The sequence below is a fragment of the Arabidopsis thaliana genome, chromosome 4, assembly GCF_000001735.4.
Source record: "Arabidopsis thaliana chromosome 4, partial sequence".
Lineage (NCBI taxonomy): Eukaryota > Viridiplantae > Streptophyta > Magnoliopsida > Brassicales > Brassicaceae > Arabidopsis > Arabidopsis thaliana.
In genome coordinates this window covers 1049438-1068959 of record NC_003075.7, presented here as the reverse complement: position 1 = coordinate 1068959, position 19522 = coordinate 1049438, and the positions used below count along the sequence as shown (strand labels likewise).

The 19522-nt window shown below is 38.7% G+C and overlaps 6 protein-coding genes across 9 annotated transcripts; 4 read left to right on the top strand and 2 right to left on the bottom strand.

The window, feature by feature from the left end:
* The first annotated feature begins 138 nt into the window (after nucleotides 1-138).
* On the top strand, nucleotides 139-1908 carry AT4G02425 (LYR motif protein). Its single transcript, NM_178957.2, has 2 exons — nucleotides 139-969; nucleotides 1314-1908. The coding sequence occupies exons 1-2, from the start codon at nucleotides 297-299 to the stop codon at nucleotides 1427-1429; spliced, it is 789 nt and encodes a 262-aa protein (NP_849288.1). The 5' UTR covers nucleotides 139-296; the 3' UTR covers nucleotides 1430-1908.
* Nucleotides 1909-2388: 480 nt separating this feature from the next.
* Nucleotides 2389-4846, top strand: AT4G02420 (Concanavalin A-like lectin protein kinase family protein). Its single transcript, NM_116475.2, has one exon. It carries the CDS (start codon nucleotides 2588-2590, stop codon nucleotides 4595-4597), a length of 2010 nt encoding a protein of 669 aa, NP_567234.1. The 5' UTR covers nucleotides 2389-2587; the 3' UTR covers nucleotides 4598-4846.
* A 1954-nt stretch (nucleotides 4847-6800) lies between these two features.
* AT4G02410 (Concanavalin A-like lectin protein kinase family protein) lies at nucleotides 6801-9161 on the top strand. The gene has a single exon (NM_116474.4). It carries the CDS (start codon nucleotides 6850-6852, stop codon nucleotides 8872-8874), a length of 2025 nt encoding a protein of 674 aa, NP_567233.1. The 5' UTR covers nucleotides 6801-6849; the 3' UTR covers nucleotides 8875-9161.
* A 127-nt stretch (nucleotides 9162-9288) lies between these two features.
* On the top strand, nucleotides 9289-11106 carry AT4G02405 (S-adenosyl-L-methionine-dependent methyltransferases superfamily protein; the record flags this gene model as incomplete). Of its 2 annotated transcripts, NM_202773.3 has the most annotated exons (7): nucleotides 9289-9532; nucleotides 9734-9891; nucleotides 9982-10102; nucleotides 10238-10362; nucleotides 10442-10555; nucleotides 10651-10818; nucleotides 10890-11106. In NM_202773.3, 7 exons carry the CDS (start codon nucleotides 9289-9291, stop codon nucleotides 10959-10961), a joined length of 1002 nt encoding a protein of 333 aa, NP_974502.1. In that variant the 3' UTR covers nucleotides 10962-11106. The 2 variants fall into 2 exon arrangements, with proteins under 2 accessions (NP_974502.1, NP_001118916.1); NM_001125444.1 differs by having other exon boundaries at nucleotides 10651-11106.
* AT4G02400 (U3 ribonucleoprotein (Utp) family protein) lies at nucleotides 10962-14761 on the bottom strand. The gene is made up of 11 exons (NM_116473.3): nucleotides 14451-14761; nucleotides 14044-14173; nucleotides 13474-13955; nucleotides 13129-13347; nucleotides 12728-13042; nucleotides 12323-12631; nucleotides 12155-12235; nucleotides 11996-12073; nucleotides 11545-11925; nucleotides 11337-11468; nucleotides 10962-11249 (listed from the first exon to the last, which is right to left on the bottom strand). Exons 1-11 carry the CDS (start codon nucleotides 14715-14717, stop codon nucleotides 11076-11078), a joined length of 2568 nt encoding a protein of 855 aa, NP_567232.3. The 5' UTR covers nucleotides 14718-14761; the 3' UTR covers nucleotides 10962-11075.
* A 12-nt stretch (nucleotides 14762-14773) lies between these two features.
* PARP2 (poly(ADP-ribose) polymerase) lies at nucleotides 14774-19194 on the bottom strand. Of its 3 annotated transcripts, none has more exons than NM_116472.4 (18): nucleotides 18773-19194; nucleotides 18434-18695; nucleotides 18207-18352; nucleotides 18033-18114; nucleotides 17616-17851; nucleotides 17290-17419; nucleotides 17020-17075; nucleotides 16853-16926; nucleotides 16694-16740; nucleotides 16568-16617; nucleotides 16398-16460; nucleotides 16224-16304; nucleotides 16004-16114; nucleotides 15837-15912; nucleotides 15591-15733; nucleotides 15396-15469; nucleotides 15179-15284; nucleotides 14774-15092 (listed from the first exon to the last, which is right to left on the bottom strand). In NM_116472.4, exons 1-18 carry the CDS (start codon nucleotides 18854-18856, stop codon nucleotides 15000-15002), a joined length of 1914 nt encoding a protein of 637 aa, NP_192148.2. In that variant the 5' UTR covers nucleotides 18857-19194; the 3' UTR covers nucleotides 14774-14999. The 3 variants fall into 3 exon arrangements, with proteins under 3 accessions (NP_192148.2, NP_001329307.1, NP_001329308.1); NM_001340373.1 differs by having other exon boundaries at nucleotides 14895-15092; nucleotides 18207-18346; nucleotides 18773-19026; NM_001340374.1 differs by having other exon boundaries at nucleotides 14813-15092; nucleotides 18434-19010.
* Between the last annotated feature and the right edge of the window lie 328 nt (nucleotides 19195-19522).

Genomic DNA, 19522 nt, shown 5'->3' with positions numbered 1-19522 from the left:
GACTAGGGCTTTCGAATACCATAGAGATCATCACGTGAGTCACGTGACCGACCGGGTACGTATTAAAATACATTGTGTCTTGACCGTATAAAATACATTTGACCCGTTTTGCAACAAATCGTAATCTTCAATCAAAAGCTCTTAAACCCAAAAGAACAACTCCAAATCTTCACTACTCGATATTCTCAAAGAACTTGAAAACAACACAGATCCATTCCCAATTTCAGATTCACTCAAAAGGATTTTTCTTTTTTCATTTTCGCTTTTTGTGATCTGGAAAGTTGTTACCTTTAACAATGTCTCCGAAACATCTAGAGTCATCACGAAGCTCTATTGAATCATGCACTTCACAGCTTCTCTCATGGCGACCATTTCACCGCTCCAAAACCCTAGACTCATCTGACCAACCACCGCAGACCAATGGGTTTCACTCCTTTACTCCCAAACGCCCTTGCTTCTCCGATCGATCCACTTCTTTCACCATCGAAGCTATGAGCCGTCTCTCACTCGCCGACGACGACAATGGAGGGAAGACATTATCAGCTTCCAATTACAGCAATAGAGGAAGTTTCAGGTTAGTAGCGAGGAAGCGGCGGCGGCGTAATTCGAGATCGGTGTCTGGTCGGAGTAGTGATCGGAGTGGGACTCGGAGATGTTGCTCCATTGGTGCTCATGGGACTTGTTCGGATTTGCCTTTCGCTGTTGGTACAGATTCAAGTGGAGAGCTTTTTGGTGAAGCGAATTGGGCTTCTGATGTGAGTGAGGCGGCGAGGAATTCACGGAGAGAGCGGCGAGATTCTGGTGGAGAGAAGGAAGCTTCTGGTGGATTTGGATTTGCTAATGGAGTTGATCCAATGGGGAATGAATCTGGGTATGGGAGTGAGCCTGGTTACAGAGGTGATGCTGAGTTTGGCTATGGTGATGAATTTGATGATGAAGAAGAAGATGTCAAGCCATTGTTTTGGGGAGGTATTAAATTCAGAGACTTTTTATAGCAATTGTGTTCCATCTTGAGATTCGTGGTTTTTGCTATGAAGATTTGGAGATTGATCATCATTGATTAGATTAAAGATGACAACTTTAGTGTTATTTCTTCTGATGAAAATGAGTCTGATTTTGCTCTGCTTGTCTATTATGGCATTGCCTCATAGGAATTGTCAGAAAGTTGTCAAATTTGGGTTAGGGAATGAAATAATGATTGTACATTGTGGAATTGGGTTCTTATCATGTTAGGTCATTGTCTGAAATGGATATGTATGTACTTGGTATTTTGATATGTTTAGTGATTGGTGAGTGTTTTGGATTTGGAGCAGATACAGATTCAACAATGGGGATGTCTGGTGAGACGAAATTCTCAGATAGTAAACCTCAATTCAGGTGCCGGCGAAGAAGACAACATGACTACAAAACTGTTGACTCCATGAGATGAACATAACAAAGACATTACTATTCAGTTATTCAGTAATGTCTCCATGAGATGATGAACATAACAAAACTGTTGACTCCATGCTCATCCACCCTCATGATGATCCGCAGACATTCTTACCGAGTTGTTTACAGATACCAAGAGAAGAGGTCTTATTGGAGAAACGTTAATATGTATTTGTCCTAACACCTGAAACTGTAAAGAGCTTTGTCAAACATTTTTTTTATAGAAAAATCTGTGCCCTTTTTTTGGTGATATGGATGTCTCAAAGATTCGACGATCTGGAGAAAGATTTACGAAAACCACAATGCGTGTATAGCTGCACAAAAGACCATTCCGTTTACGGAAACCAAGTTGGTGACCTTCATTTGGGACTCTGTCGCGGAGAGTATATGTAGACAAATGTAACTAAAAAAGACAACTATGATTGTTACTCTTGCTCCTTTATTATATGAATCAGAATATGACACAATTATTTGCAATTGATGGAAGTTAAAAGAAAGACTTAGTCATGACTCTCTGTCCTTGTGCAAATAGAATGCCGTAGTCACGAGGGTGAACAATTATTATTTTTTCCGGATAGAGACTTGATAGTACAATTGTGGTCCGAATTAAAACCAAGATAATAGATGGAAGTTTGTCTACCACAAAATAGTTTTGACTAAAAACAAAAGAATGAAAGTTAGGTGCGGTACTAATACCACTATTGTGGTTCGGATCAAAACCAAAACGTGATTTGATACCAAATGATTAAATCCCAAACCTTAACACAATGGAAAACAGAGTAGTGACACATTGTTTTTGCAATTAGATTTAGTTATGGCTATCGTTTACTAACTCATCAGCTTCACTCAATAGTGACTTACACATAATGAGATGATACACGTTGTACATCTCTAATCAAAGCCTCTATTAATGTGAGACAAGATAAGTTACACCGGAGACAAACACACGTTGTACCACAACATTACAAATTGAAAACCTTTATGATCCGTCATTCATCTTCGTGAGTCTCTACCATGACCTCTAATATAGGTTAAGCCGAAACGACTTTTCCCTTGACCAATACAAAAAATGACTTTTCCACACTCTCCATAAATTTTCTTTACAAACTCAAATACCTAAACCAAAGCCAACAAAAATAAAATAAAACTCTTCACCATGTTCTTCATCAAGCTCTTCACCATCTTCTTCTTAAGCTTCTTTTGGCAATCCCTAAAGTCCTCTTCCCAAATTATCGACTTCACTTACAATGGCTTCCGTCCTCCACCGACAGACATATCCATCCTAGGAATTGCCACCATCACACCAAACGGTCTCTTAAAGCTAACCAACACAACCATGCAGAGCACCGGTCACGCCTTCTATACCAAACCAATCCGGTTCAAAGATTCTCCAAACGGTACCGTATCGTCTTTCTCCACTACCTTTGTCTTCGCTATTCACTCTCAGATACCCATTGCACACGGCATGGCCTTTGTCATCGCTCCTAACCCTCGCCTCCCATTCGGCAGCCCCTTACAATACCTCGGTCTCTTCAATGTAACAAACAACGGTAACGTTAGGAACCATGTATTCGCTGTCGAACTTGACACGATTATGAATATCGAGTTCAATGATACGAACAATAACCATGTTGGAATCGATATCAATAGCTTGAACTCGGTGAAAAGTTCTCCTGCTGGGTACTGGGACGAGAACGATCAGTTTCACAATCTGACTTTGATCAGTAGTAAACGGATGCAGGTTTGGGTCGATTTCGATGGTCCCACCCATCTAATCGATGTAACCATGGCTCCGTTTGGTGAGGTTAAACCTAGGAAACCGCTTGTTTCTATCGTCAGAGATCTGTCCTCTGTTCTTTTGCAAGATATGTTCGTAGGTTTCTCGTCTGCGACCGGTAATATTGTGTCCGAAATTTTTGTTCTTGGGTGGAGTTTTGGAGTGAATGGGGAAGCTCAGCCATTGGCCTTATCGAAACTTCCGAGATTGCCGGTGTGGGACTTAAAACCTACAAGAGTCTACAGATTCTACAAGAACTGGGTGCCGTTGATCTCCCTCTTGTTGATTCCCTTCTTGCTTATAATCTTCCTCGTGCGCTTCATCATGAAGAGGAGAAGAAAGTTCGCGGAGGAGGTGGAAGATTGGGAAACAGAGTTCGGGAAGAACCGACTAAGGTTCAAGGACTTGTACTATGCAACAAAAGGGTTCAAGGATAAGAACATTCTTGGATCAGGCGGGTTCGGGAGTGTTTACAAAGGTATCATGCCCAAGACGAAGAAGGAGATTGCCGTGAAAAGAGTCTCGAACGAATCTAGACAAGGTTTGAAAGAGTTCGTGGCTGAGATCGTGAGTATTGGACAGATGAGTCACCGGAACTTGGTTCCTCTCGTGGGTTATTGCCGTCGGAGAGACGAGCTTCTTCTGGTGTACGATTACATGCCCAATGGAAGTTTAGACAAGTATTTGTACAATAGTCCAGAGGTAACCCTCGATTGGAAACAGAGGTTTAAAGTCATTAATGGCGTGGCCTCTGCCTTATTTTATCTCCACGAGGAGTGGGAACAAGTGGTGATTCACCGCGACGTCAAAGCCAGCAACGTCTTGTTAGATGCAGAGCTCAATGGGAGACTCGGGGATTTCGGTTTAGCTCAGTTGTGTGATCACGGGTCTGATCCTCAAACTACGCGTGTAGTTGGAACTTGGGGATACCTAGCCCCCGATCACATCAGGACAGGACGGGCCACAACCACTACTGATGTTTTTGCATTTGGGGTGCTCCTACTAGAAGTGGCGTGCGGCAGACGTCCTATCGAGATTAATAACCAAAGTGGTGAGAGGGTCGTGCTCGTGGATTGGGTTTTTAGATTTTGGATGGAGGCAAACATTTTGGATGCTAAGGATCCTAATCTAGGGTCTGAGTATGACCAAAAAGAAGTCGAAATGGTTTTGAAGCTAGGTTTGTTGTGCTCTCACTCCGACCCACTAGCTAGACCAACAATGAGACAAGTGCTACAGTATCTAAGGGGAGATGCAATGTTACCAGATCTGTCGCCGTTGGACTTGCGTGGGAGTGGGATCATGTTGGGAACCCACAACGGGTCTAATGAGTCGGGCATGTTTACCAGTGGATCTTCTGTTGCTTATTCTCTACTCTCCAGTGGGAGGTGATTTTCGTATACCATAACGTTTGTAGAAAGCAATTATCTGCAAAAGATAGAGGACCATGAACTCAAACGTGAAATATTTGAAACTCTAACGTTTAGTTTTATTGTTGCTGCATTGAAAGTGTATGGTTATCGAAGTATAATTATGTATCACATGGCTTTTCGATTAATAGTGTTTCCTAAGAGCATGTCCATTGCAGAGACCTTACAAGTTTCTTAAGAGAATCCTAATGAAAAGAAGCAAAAAAATAAATTAAAATTGTCTAATTAACCAAGGTGCGAACCTTAAATAAGGTATTTTTGGGTGAGTAAGGTTCGCTGACGTGGCACTATATCATTGGAGGACCAATAAAACAAAATAAGTTTTTTTCCTTTTTTCTTTCTCTCCTCTCTCTTGGTTTCGTATAGAGTTTCTGGGCTTTGGTTTATGTTCAAATTTGTGTTTGATCTGTTGGTTTTTAAGATAAAAATGTGACCCTTTTGCTGCTTATTCACTTCTCATTAGCATTACAACGGATTGGTGACACAAAATAATTGGTTCTAGGTTTATGTTTATGCTCTTTTGTTTGCTCATTTAGTTGGTGTTATCAAATAATTGGTTCTAGGTACGTGCTTTCATTTAAGTTCATGACAGTGTCTTGAGCTGGAGATAGATTATTCTATGTTCTTCCTTTGGTGACAATTTCATTAATAGACCTCTCATCTTGGACTTTAGTTTCCTCTTGTAAGCCTTTTGATTTGTATTCTTTTTCTTTTTTTTTTTGCTTTTATGTCATCATATATGTTTACAATTTGTAATATTTTTTAATAACTTTTAAGTTTTATCAAATAAATTATTTTAAAAATATTTTTGCTTTTTAAAAAAATTTTCATAAGGACTCCACCATTGGATAACAAAAAATTTAGAGACTCAACAAAAACTCTAAACTTTAAAATTACCAAAATATATTATTAAAAAATGTTAAGGATTTTTTATAAGGATTCAATCAATGGGCATGCTCTAAGACTTTTAAATATTTAGAGATATTTTTTCTTGGCTGATATATTGTCCTAAAACACATAAGTCACAAAATGATAGGTTAATTTCACTATATCATATAAATCTCATAGAGTTTCACTATTTCAAACTATTTTTACATATTGTGTGTACACTTTAAGAATATGATTGCTACAAATTTGGCGTTAATATTTTAGATTAATGGTCGCTAACACCAACTTGTCTCCCAAATTTAGAGTTGAATTCAATGGCAATAAAATAGACATAATTTAATCACGGAAAGAGATATCAATAAACTAATAAGATTATATATTACATTAAAAATATATGTAAATATAATTAGAAGCGATAAAAATTACAAAATTATCAAGTGATTATTACTTTATTAGTCTAGTGATAGTGAGTAGTGAGTTTCTTGAAAGAGTACAAAAACATTGACAATAATGCTTTCGGATTATTTTTGAAAGAAATAGTCTAAAGACGGCATCTAGATCAAATGGATATCATAAACTTTTGATCCGAATGTTGCGGTTATCAAAAAAGAAATGACAATAGTATAAAATATGGTAGAAGTATTGTCTATCCTTATTTCTTAAGCAAAAATGATCTCTATTTTATGAACAACTAGCAATAAAGAAAATGTGGAAAACAGATGATAAGTTACTCTGGTTCCTATATTATATGAAACAGAGTAGTGACACCATTATTTGGAATTCATGGAAATTAAAAGAAAAGACTCGGTCTCTTTGAATTAGTCATGACTATCCTTGTGCAGATATTAAAATGCCTGACGGTGAACAATTTTTTTCAAGTTATTTTATACTACGTGTGTGGTCAAAATCAAAACCAAAATCACTTTTTGATACCACAAAGTAATTTGAAATATGCTTTTGCTCTTTTGTTATAGGAAACAGAGTAGTAACACCATTACATGCAGTTAACAAAAATCAAAAGAAACACTTAGTCTCTTTGGTTTTGTTATGACTATGGTTTGTTTTTTTGTCAGCTTCACTAAATAAGACAAGAGACAATACACGTAGTAGTTGTACCACAACATCATTACCAATCAAAGCCTTTCTGTCTTTGTCTTCGTGAGTCTCCACACCATGACTTCTAATTTGGGGTAAACTACGACTTTTCCTTTGACCAACAAACTACGACTTTTCTACACTCTCTTTACACCATATATTATTACTCTTATTTTCATTACAAACTCAATAATATCTAAACCAAAAGCCAAAACACACAAAAACAGAGCCATGTTCTTCAAGCTCTTTACCATCTTCTTCTTCTTCATCATCCTACTCTCTAAACCCCTAAACTCCTCTTCTCAAAGTCTCAACTTCACTTACAATAGCTTCCATCGTCCACCAACTAACATATCCATCCAAGGAATTGCCACAGTCACATCCAACGGTATCTTGAAGCTAACAGACAAAACGGTTATAAGTACAGGTCACGCTTTCTACACCGAACCAATCCGGTTTAAAGATTCACCAAACGATACTGTCTCGTCCTTCTCAACAACCTTCGTCATCGGTATCTACTCTGGGATCCCGACAATTAGCGGCCATGGCATGGCCTTTTTCATCGCTCCTAACCCCGTCCTCTCATCAGCCATGGCTAGCCAATACCTTGGTCTCTTCAGCAGCACCAACAACGGTAACGATACGAATCATATACTCGCTGTCGAATTTGATACGATCATGAACCCTGAGTTTGATGATACGAACGATAACCATGTGGGAATCAATATAAATAGTTTGACCTCGGTTAAAAGCTCGCTGGTTGGGTATTGGGATGAGATCAATCAGTTTAATAATCTGACTTTGATAAGTCGTAAACGGATGCAAGTTTGGGTTGACTATGATGATCGTACTAATCAAATCGATGTAACTATGGCTCCGTTTGGTGAGGTTAAACCTAGGAAAGCGCTTGTTTCTGTTGTTAGAGATCTATCTTCTGTTTTCTTGCAAGACATGTACTTAGGTTTCTCGGCTGCGACTGGTTATGTTCTGTCAGAACATTTTGTTTTTGGGTGGAGTTTCATGGTGAAAGGGAAGACAGCTCCGCCGTTGACTTTATCGAAAGTTCCGAAGTTTCCGAGGGTCGGGCCAACGAGTTTACAGAGGTTTTATAAGAACAGGATGCCGTTATTTTCCCTCTTGTTGATTCCGGTCTTGTTTGTTGTCTCGCTCATCTTCCTCGTGCGCTTTATCGTGAGGAGGAGGAGAAAGTTCGCGGAGGAGTTCGAAGATTGGGAAACAGAGTTTGGGAAGAACCGGTTAAGGTTTAAGGACTTGTACTATGCTACAAAAGGGTTCAAGGATAAGGACCTTCTTGGATCGGGTGGGTTTGGTAGGGTTTATAGAGGTGTCATGCCGACAACGAAGAAAGAGATCGCGGTGAAGAGAGTGTCGAATGAATCTCGACAAGGGTTGAAAGAGTTTGTTGCTGAGATTGTGAGTATTGGTAGGATGAGTCATCGGAACTTAGTTCCTCTCTTGGGTTATTGTCGTCGTAGAGACGAGCTTCTTTTGGTGTATGATTACATGCCTAATGGTAGCTTAGACAAGTATTTGTACGATTGTCCTGAGGTAACACTTGATTGGAAACAGAGGTTTAATGTAATTATAGGTGTGGCCTCTGGCTTATTCTATCTCCACGAGGAATGGGAACAAGTGGTGATTCACCGCGACATCAAAGCCAGCAACGTTTTGTTAGACGCGGAGTACAACGGAAGACTCGGGGATTTTGGTTTAGCTCGGTTGTGCGATCACGGTTCGGATCCTCAAACTACGCGTGTTGTTGGAACTTGGGGATACCTAGCCCCGGATCATGTCAGAACAGGACGGGCCACAACCGCTACTGATGTTTTTGCGTTTGGGGTGCTCCTACTAGAAGTGGCTTGCGGTAGGCGACCTATAGAGATTGAGATCGAGAGTGATGAGAGCGTGTTGCTAGTGGATTCGGTTTTTGGTTTTTGGATAGAGGGAAACATCTTGGATGCTACGGATCCGAATCTAGGATCGGTCTATGACCAAAGAGAAGTCGAAACGGTATTGAAGCTAGGGTTGTTATGCTCTCACTCCGACCCACAAGTTAGACCAACAATGAGACAAGTGCTACAGTATCTAAGGGGAGATGCAACGTTACCAGATTTGTCGCCGTTGGACTTCCGTGGGAGTGGGAAAATGTTGGGAATGAACCACAGATTTAGTGAGTCATGCACATTTTCCAGTGGATCTTCGATTGCTTATTCTATAGTCTCTGGCGGGAGGTGATTTTGGAATATTAGAACATGTATATGTCTTACATAGTTACATTACATATGTAGAAAGAATGTTTTTGCACATGATAGAGACCATGTTGATATATATCATTGAAACTTTATTGACCGGTTTACGACTTTATGATGTTGTATTGTTGTATTTCAAAGTAGAGGTGGTTGATAAGACTTGGTTATAGAAGTATAATTTTGTAAACACAAAGCTTGGAGAGTCCTTCAGATGAATATAAATAAGCTAGAGATCTTTGACATTATACATTGTGAAATTTCCCAAGTAATACAAGTACAACATGACTACAAAACTGTTGATCTGATGGTTTATGAACATGAATCATATGGCTAACCGGTGGTTACTGGGTTAACCGAAGACTACTTGAACCGGAGTTGGTTTGAGAATTACAAAAAAATTATGATCTACTTGAAACCTCTGGTTCCGTCAGAGGTGTTAGCTTCGTCTTCATTCAAAAAGTCAGCGATATCATTACGGATGCAGAGTCTATGTGCTCCTCCTCCTGTACACTTTCCGGCCACCGCAATCCGTCGCTGTCGAACTCCGACGCTCGCCGTTCGTTCCTTACGAGCAGAGAATGAGCCTTCGATTCAATCAGCTTTAGTTTCAGCGTCTCATCGTCTGCGAGAAACCAATCGAACAGGTAAGCAATTTCTGTCTTTTTCTACTCAAAAGAGTTCATTTTTCAATTTCTATAAGATCATCCCAGCAAATTCTCCTGGAAACCGTTGATTACTGTGTCTTGACTTTCTCTTAGGCATTTCGTCGAACACATACCAATATAGCTTGATCAAATAGTTTCTTGAAGAAATTTGACTAAAAGCTTTCTAATTTCCGCACGCAGAGCCTCTTTTCATCGACCCGTATGCCGCTTGTTTCTTACCTCCTTACACAAAGAAGGATTTGGACATCCATGAACAACAACAACATTACTGTCTTGCAACAAAGTTCATCGATGATAAGTTGTTAGAAATAGCTAAACGCATTGATGGGCTAAAGCAGGTTACTTTTAGTTACTTCTACTGTCAGAGTTTGAGAATTATACAGTGAAAGTTAAATTGTTTATGTGCAAGTGATATCATATCTTTGCAGGTTGTATTGTTCACAGATGGGATGGATACTCGACCTTATAGGCTTAATTGGCCAACTTCCACTATGATCTTTGATGTATCACCGGAAAAAGTTTTCGAAATAGCATCTGAAAAGCTTCAAGGTTTGTGCTTTCCTTTGCGTTGAAGCGTCCATTTTGATTACAAACTTAATTTCCCGGGACTTGAATGCTCCCTAGTTTTGTTTGGGACTGTTAAAACGTTCCAAGGGTTAGATATTGTTTCTTTAACTGATCCAGGCGTGGGAGCTAGGATCCCTAAAAGTTGCTTATTCTTTCACATTCCCGTGGAATTCGAGAACATAGAGCAACGTTTACGCTCAAAAGGGTTTAGTGGGAATCGGCCTAGTATATGGGCAATGCAGGTATATGAGTTATTCATCAAACCTCTCTTCTTCCAGGCAATTTACATGATGTTGACATGATTTTTTTTATTTATCACAGGGCTTACCTTTGGAGTCACAATCAGGTTTTGAAGCTATTCTATCGGCCATTAGTAGCTTGGCCATGAATGAATGCTATCTCATAGGAGAATTGCCTACAAATATAACACTACAGGTCACTTTGATCTCTTGACTATCTTTGGACTTCTACCTTAAAAGCATCTATTCTTTGGTTTGTAAATTGTTATCTATATGTGGTGATGAGTGCAGTCGGATTTGTCAAAGTGGATGGAGAAACTGTTCATGAGCAATGGTTTTCGGGTGAAAATAGTTAGCTATGAAGAGATTGCTGCAAGTTTAGGTGTGGTATTACATTCACCAGTAAACCATGACACGGTTCTCTTTATCGCACAACAGCTCAAGTTTTCAGATGATCAGGTAATGAATGTCACAACTGGCTAGGTCTCCATTATTACTTATCAACTCAGTGGATTGTGAAATTCTTGCAGATGGAGACATGGAGACAAGAATTTCAAAGAGTAGAAGAAGATGGAGATGAACAAGGATTTGAAGAGCTCTGATGAAGCAAACAAAATGTTTCTTTTATAAATAAGACAAATTACAAAGCAAAACTGTTTTCTTTTGGATCAAAATTTGTGTCTAAACAAGTTTTGAGAATACAGAAATCTTGAGAGCTAAGCTTTGGTCTTTAGCTTGGACTTGTTTTTGCCTTGACCTTTACTGGTTTTACTACCCTTTTTGGGTCTTTGTTTTTGATGGCTTCGAGGGTTTTCGTCATCTGCTTTCTCGTTTGGATTCACTTCCTCAAATTTGACCGGTTTAATTATCACACCAGCTTTCTTCACAACCTGCACACAAAAAGGTTATACGAGGTCAAAAGAAAGGTAACATTTTAATACATGGTGCAATGAGTTTAACAAATAATAAAAAGGAACCTCGGGTCGGTTGAGAGCTCCAACAATAGTCGCAGGATTAAACTCGGGTCCTATAGGCATGCGCATGCTGTGTTCGAAAACTTCCTTAGATGTATATGGGAAAGGTAGAGTCGTTGTATGAAGTTTGTCAGCCTGTCAAAAACAGATAATGTGAGCATGAAGGGATGATTACGAATAGAGGGATCGGGATATCAAGCGAGACACTAACCTTTTTATCGACTTTCTCTGATATGATAACATTTCTGAGACGATAGTCTTTCCTTGTTTTGAGATCTAGCTTTCTCTTTTTATTTGCATCTTCATGTTCTCTAACCATCCATGAAGGTAAACCTCTCTTCTTTTGGACATTGGTCCATTGTCCCCAACCAGGAACTAGAACCGGCTTTTCCGGTTCAGGAACTTCCTGATTTAGAACTTCTTGCTTATCCTTCTCAAATTCTTCTACAACGTCATCACCAGCAAAAGCACGTTGTATAAGCTCTGCTTGAGAAGGGATTTCATAGGTCTCCTTCGAAGCAGATGTCAAAATCCCATCAACCATTTGCTCAGCTTCACTCTCTGAATCTTCACTTTCTTCATCTCTCGATTCCTTCAATGCAAAGAAGTGAGGAGAAGAAAAGGATAAAACAAAAGGTAGGTGAAGTTTTAAGAAATGAAACCTTTTTATCTTGGCCCTTTGAGATTGGTACACGAGTCTTTGGAGCTTTTTTGGATTCTGCATTTTGGGAGCCTTTCATCTACACAACATAGAAAAACAAGTTAATCAAAGATAAACATAAACGGAAACCAAGTCTGATTTGAAAATTGTCAAAGCAAACCTTCTTCCAAGAGCCTGACGCAAATAAGGCAACATCAAATGTTGTCTTAGAAGCTGGATTTTCAACATCACCACAACACTTCTACAAACAAAAAAATTGTTGTCAGGGAGTTGATAAGGAGCAAAGAGAGAACCATTGTGATTAATCGAACAGGAAAACCAATGATACCTCGGTCTCTGTTATGGCTCCAGTGTTTCTAGCAGGTGAAGCAGTATCTCCAACAGCCCCAAGGTCATTATTTTCTATACCTTCCATATCATTGTCACTATCACTGTTGTCATAAAAATTGTCCGAGTCCTTTTTAGACTCTTTTGGAGCTTCGACTTTAGAGGTGGCACCAAATACTCTTCTACCACTAACATCAGCGGATTTTTTAGGATTATCTTCTCCACCAAAATTCTCCAATTCTTTATACTCCCCAAATGCACGTTTAGCTTCTTCATTAGCTTCCTCATTTTTCTTTTTCATAGCACGAGCCTAATCAAATAAAAAACATCAGACAGAGTCTAACGAATGAAGGAAATCCAAAGTAAGATAATCAAAAATGCTTTGAGGAAGTAAAGCAAGAATTACCATGAAAGGTAATGAAAGAAGACCAGAATTGGGTACATCATCATCTTCCATAGTTTTCAGTGTCTTCTCCCTGGCTTTCGCTATCAATTTAGAAGGAGTATCCTGATCTGAACCACAACTCAACTCTTCCTCATCGTCGCTCTCATCACTACTACTTCCATCGTTCGTGGAGTTCATCTTTCTGGACAAAGTAGCATTAATCTGAAGTTGTTCAGATATAGCTGCCCTAGTTCCATCATATCTCTCAGTCAGTCCACGGCTTAACATGCGTTTGGCCCATTTTCCTGTGTTTTTGTGCTTCAAAGTCATCCGTTCCTTCATGACCGCAAACAAGACTATTGTATTACTCGACAGTGTCTTGATGAGAAATTTTGTGCAGGTAGAAGAAATTTTAGACTCACCTCTACTCGTCTAGTCTCCTGCTTAATAGCCTCTTCTTTAGCCATTTCTGGGTCCATTAATGCTCCCATCGCTGATTTCTTCAGGTCCTTCCCTTTAAGGCGATGATAAGTTTTAGACTTAATCTTCTTGATACGTTTACTTTTCAGTTCATGGCGGAATAGCAGGCTCCGCATCTTGGCAATGTGGTCACGGTACTTGATGTGGTCTTCCATCGACACCTGCCAGATCAAGTTAATCGAAAAGGTTACATCAGATATATAAACTATCTTCAAGGCAACCAAAGCCAGGTTTTATTATAAGTCAAATAAGCTGTGTGCAGGAAAAAACTAGAGCACAGAACTTGCCTCATTCAATTCAAGAAGCTTAGCGCCATCTTCTTTGTGAGCCTCCCCAAGCTCGTTATCTTTGAGTACAGAAGCCATTTTCTTCTCAAATTCAGTCCTGGGTTGAAACTCTGATGCTATTGCACCGACTGTAGAATACCCAACATTGACAGGTTGATTAAAGTAAACAGTTGGTGCCTCCCTATTCCTCTTGACCAGATGCACCCACTTATTAAAGTCCTTCTCAACTAGTCCTTTCACAGCTTTCCGCTCTAGTCTTTCTCGTTCTGGCTTAGGCAAAGGTGCATGAACAACAGACTGAGTATCTTTCTGCATCCGGTTGATCCTCTTATTTAGATCGTTAAACCCAGGTTTTCCTTCAAGAGGCGCCAAAAGGTCCTCAACTGAGATGAGGCCTTTACCCTCCAGAACATCACGGGTAGGATTGAATTCAGACTCTGGATACGCTTCAGTATAGAGTACAGGTCTCTTCTTACTCTCTTCTGTAAACAAAAAAAAAAAAAACTTCAAGAAATGCAATGAACAGAAAAGCTAATAGCAAAAATCTGAGAAGAAAGACTCAGTCTTTACCTTGAAAGGCAGCACTTGGCATTCCAGTGAGACCTTGCAACATCCGTGTGTGTCTATCGTCATCACCTTCACCTTCCTCATTCTCGCTGTTTCCACCATCTTCATCATCATCTGACTCCACATTTTCATCCTATATTGAGATCATAGACACTTTTATCAATAAGACATACATATAACAAGGACAAAACAATTGCCAAGACCAGATCTAAAGTTACTATCTCATTACCAATCAATCAATTAAAAACTCTCAATTTTGGATTCACCAATTTGTTATAGCGTAAGAATCCCGATAGCAAAAACCCTAATTGAGCTAAAACCAAAATCTGTAGATTATCTTCTTATCACTAAAGTTCAAAACTTGCAATTTCACACAGTGGCGGAGAATTAGTGAAGAGAAAGAATAAAACCTCGAAATCCTCGGGAAGCTCGTAGTCGTAGTTATCGACGCGGTCATAGCGATTGTTTTTCTTAGACTCTTCCTCAGGCACACCTTCTTCATACTCATACAAATCGACGTTTTCATCGTCGGAATCGATCTCATCGTCATCTTCGTCAGAGTTCAAAGGACGTTTCTCATTGGCAATAGTCTTCAGGATTGAATTAGGCAAATGAGGACCTTTCCTCTTCTTGTTCTTAGCTAGGGTTTTCGAAGTAGATTTTCTCTTTTCTCCCATGGCTGCCTCTGCTTTTTTTTTTTTTTGCCGTTTAGTTTCCGATTGAGATTTTCGTAGGGTTTCTTCTCTTTCGCTTAAATACTAATAAAATCGAGTTTCAGAGAATAAGAATTTCTCAATCATACCAACTAAACCGGATAAAATTGGGTATGGTTTGCGGTTTAGCGTACCAATATACGAGTGAACCGTGCAAAATCAGAGATGAAGGAGTTTGAAAGAAATACAATAAAACGCTGATTTTTGGATAATTAGTTGATGTTCAAAAGCTAATATACATAAGTTTTAGTGCTTGTAGTTGAATTTGACTTGGATCACATAACGCATCTTGATTTGTTCCACATTGTAGACTATATATTCGTTGTACAACAACATCCCCTGCAAAAGTTATATAAAGTCAGTTTATGAAATTTGAGAGAGTTAGATTTTGTGAATGTGTGTTGAAGCAAGACAAAAACAAAAACCTTGGAGCATGAACGTTCCACTGGTTTGCCAAGTGGAACAACAACACCGTCTTCTAGTGTTTGAGCCTCTGATGGGTTTGGTGCTGTTTTCCCCACACCTTTTGTGCTGCAACCATCAAATAACAAATCAAGGTACAGTACAAAAATAGTAAATCATAATTCATTGCGGTTTGAGATAAGGAACTTGTGTGAAATATGAATGAGATTATCTTCATACCTTAGCTTTCCCGGGGGTAGATTATCCGCGTTATAATCTGAATACAGAAGTTCATTCATGTCTCCCAAAGCAACCTAGAGAAGTTTTTATCGTTAGGAAACATAAGGATAGTTATGTTGAATGGCTATAGAGGTCCTGTAGTTATACAGTAGTTTTGTTGTTTTCTATATGAATAGAGACAAGAAGCGAGTATACCTCGCAGAGGAGCAGAACGCCATCATTAGCGCCAGTGTTGGCATAGCAATAGTTCGCACTCTTGGAGAACATATCCGCAAAGTAAACCCCTTTTCCAAACATGTAACCAGTTACAGGCGCTTCAGGAGGAGCTATTCGCAGACCTGCTTGGTGTCTCATAGTTGTTCATTTTACTATGCAATTGAAAATCCCCCAAGAGGAGAAGAAAAAAAGTAGTTACTAAGAGGAAAAAGAGTAACATGTTACCTTGAGATAAAATACCAGCCCAGTTAGTGAGACGTGAACCGTGCCAGAGTAGCATCCTGTTCTTCGAACTTGAAAACTGCCAAGAAAAATTAAAGTCTCACAATGCCAAAAACGAGAAATCAGAATAATGTGTATGGTACTGACAAGCTCGAAATACCATAACATACCTGTTGGAATCGATCAGCTTCAACAGCTCTCGAAGCTCTAAATAGTTGAGCAATCTCAACCGTATATCCCGAATGCGTCTTTGCATGAGTGTTCTCCATGTAATTAGCAACCTGATTTTGGTTTTAAGGAGTAAACACCAAAAGGTTTAAAACACAGACATGTTTGAGATGCTCGAGTATCAAAGATATTTGTTCAAAGTTCACAAAACCGAAAATTTACCATAGAGAACTCCTCTGAATCATTTCCTACTGGCGTCAAACCACAATTAAGTTGCTGGTAGTGATAATATAAAGGATCATCCTACAGCCATTGCAAAAAATAATGTCATATTCTTAGAGAACTATACGACGGAGTGATTTCATGCCTTCAAACCACATAGACTGACTGAATTACCTGCAATCCCGGGTCGACGGACAACAACTTTGTTGCGAGTTCAATCTCACCTAATGCTTCAACCTTACAAAAAAACGATATATTAAAAACTACACAAAACATGTAGCGACAAACCATTGCTTTTCTGAAGACCAAAACTAGTCAAGTAAGGAAACAGTAGGAAAAATTACCATTTCAATTTTCTGTTTCAACTTTTGAGGAGTGTCTATAACAAACTGGCCTGTTACAGCTCGGAATTCAGATGTTAGTGAATGTTTAGTTATATATATCGTAAACCTTAGCACAGATGAACTTACTCATTTTCTTAAAACCAAAATCATGAGGTATCACTGTGTAGAACTCTCTGCATCAATGATAAACAAAGTTAGACTAGTTCAAATCTAATTTCTTTATGGGAAACAGTTACATAATCAACTAAATGCGAAAAATTGTCTAGCAATTAACCAGATACATACCCACTCAGTTCCTCAAGCCTCGTTCTATCATACCGATCAATCACCTCCGATATTCTCTTCAGCACTTCATAACCCTAGACATGTGGAAGAGGAGATTATATCATCTGAAATCACACCAAACTATAATTTACGGAAATGAGACCAAACAGACTGTTTACTATCTTTACCTTTGAAATTGTGGACTTGCTTATCTTGCCGAGTGGCAATTTGTTAGCGTTATATCCTTCAATTCCAAATTTAGAAGATGTATGAAAAATCAGCAAGAAGTAAAGAAACCAGCAAAATGGCAAACAAATGGATAGGACAAAAGATAGGAAGTACAAACGCAGGTAATAGGACACCAAAACAAAGAGATAATGTATCGACATATAAAAATCACTGTTAATCTGCCAATGGATGCTCTCACTTGAATGAAGTGATCAAAGTTAGACTCAAACCTATTTCCATCATATGCTGTGCCATCATGCTGACATTACATATAAGAGAGATGAACTTGGCAACCCGAGTATCTAGTTTTGATTGTTCAGGTTTAACTTCGGAAGATGAACTCGGAATATCATTATTGACCTGAGAAAAAAAACAATCGTGAACTCTGAGTAAAGTGCACATTTGAACGAAGAGAAAAAAAATATATAATTGCAATTAAACGGGAAAAAGAAAAGTAGATATGCACTCAAAAACCTCATTCCAGCAGATCCCTTGGATCATACCACACAACAAATAGTAAGAAGAGAAAGAGAAGTGAGGATTCCAAAACACTCACCGGTGAATCATTTTCCTCTTTTCCGTAATCCATTTCGAGCCATGTATAGGACTTGGGATGTGGGATAAACTCCTTTCTGTCAGACCAATAATTCTTTGTCTTGTCATTGAACTTATTGGTAAATATCTCTATCGCACGATCCCATGAGTCATAAGGCCCATCTAGCTTACTTTGTCCTTTCACACCAACTCTTCCCCATCTGGTGTAAACCATGTATGTCTTTTTACTATCCGACTCTGCACAATGCACAATAGATAAGATAGATCAATGATGATAGTATCTGGAACCAAGAAGAATGACAAAGAGTCATCAAAAGCTGCTTCAAGAGGTTTCCAGTACTCGAACAAGACAAGTATCGTCTCATTAATCTTGGAAAGTAACCAGGGAAATTATTGTTGAAGGTTTTGGAAGACTGACCTAGGACTTGTAGGACAAAGAACTTGTTATTATTATCCCTGACATTTGTCTGATTTAAGATAGCATCATAAACATCATCACCCTACAACATTCAACAAAAAAAGAAACAGTTTCTAACAACATTCATGAACACGATAAGATGCAAAAACTCAAGATTAGGTTCCAAATCCTCACCCTTTGTAGAACATGGTACTGACTCTTTATCTCATCAGGAATCCACTGATCTAACACCGCTGCACCCTTCTTTGTCGCGGTTACGATTTTCTCTTCTTTCTTTTCTTCTTCAAAGCCATTGTTGTCATCTTCAGCTTCATCTGTCCCTTAATACACAATGACAATAACAACATTAAAAAGACTCAATTTTTACCAAATTTCTCAATAGTCCAGAGAATTGAACAAACCATTACTGGATTTGACTGGTGCATTGGAAACGTTATTAGCATCATTGCAAAGCCTCTCAAGAAGATCCTTTTTGGTTCCTGTTGTATCTAAGCCTCTCTTAATAGCTTCCTCACGCAATTCCTTCACAATCATCCCACGAAATTCGCCAATTGCAATCAATTTGTTCGATTCATAAGTATCATTAGAAGAATTTCTTTTCCTCTTGCTCTTTGATTCTTCCTTCTTAGTGTCTTCTGCGATAGCCTCTTCAAGCCTCTCCACCTACACGAAACACCCAATAAACAAATTCGAATATCAACAAAATAGAAAGAGTATTTCAATGCAATTCAGAGAAATACCAGAACGGCTTTGACTCCAGTAGTACTGAGTCCACGCTCGGCGAGTTTTAAACGGAGTTCGTCGACTTTGAGCTTGTTCGCCATTTTCGTCTTCTTCTTCAGGAGAATAGTTCGTCGGAAAGGGAATGAGACTGAGGAAGTATGGTTTTCGTCAGAAGTGAGTTCGCGCGAGCATTTGAAGAGTCTTCTTCTTCGTTTTCTTCTTCATCGATGGCTTCCCTTGAAAGCTTTAGGGCTTTTTGAAAAATTATTTTAAATTTTTTTGACAAAAGTTCTCGTTCATATTTGTGGATATTTCCCATATAACTTTTTAATCTCCAAAAGACCCCAAACTTTTGGATTGATTCTTAAATCCACCCCTGACCTTTTTAAAATAGTATTTATTTCCTACCATTGATGATGGCAAGCAATAGAAAATCATGAAAGATAAAAAAAAAAAGGTTAAAAATCTAGTAACAGGCAAATACTTTGAAAAGGAGTTGAAATTTTGTACATAGGTTTAACTCTTCTATTAAAAGAAACAAAAAATCTCTATGTTTTAAAATGTACTACTAATTTATAATTTAAGAACATTTTTCTGAAAATTTTGCTGGTTGTTTAACGAAAAGAAAAATATACAAATAGTTTTTGGCTGTAATGCTACGCCACTACTCACTTTTCCAAGGACGTGCATACAAATTACCGTAAACGGATTATAGGACTTGTGTTGACTAATGACACAATTCTTTTTTATTAAAAGAGATTAGTCTC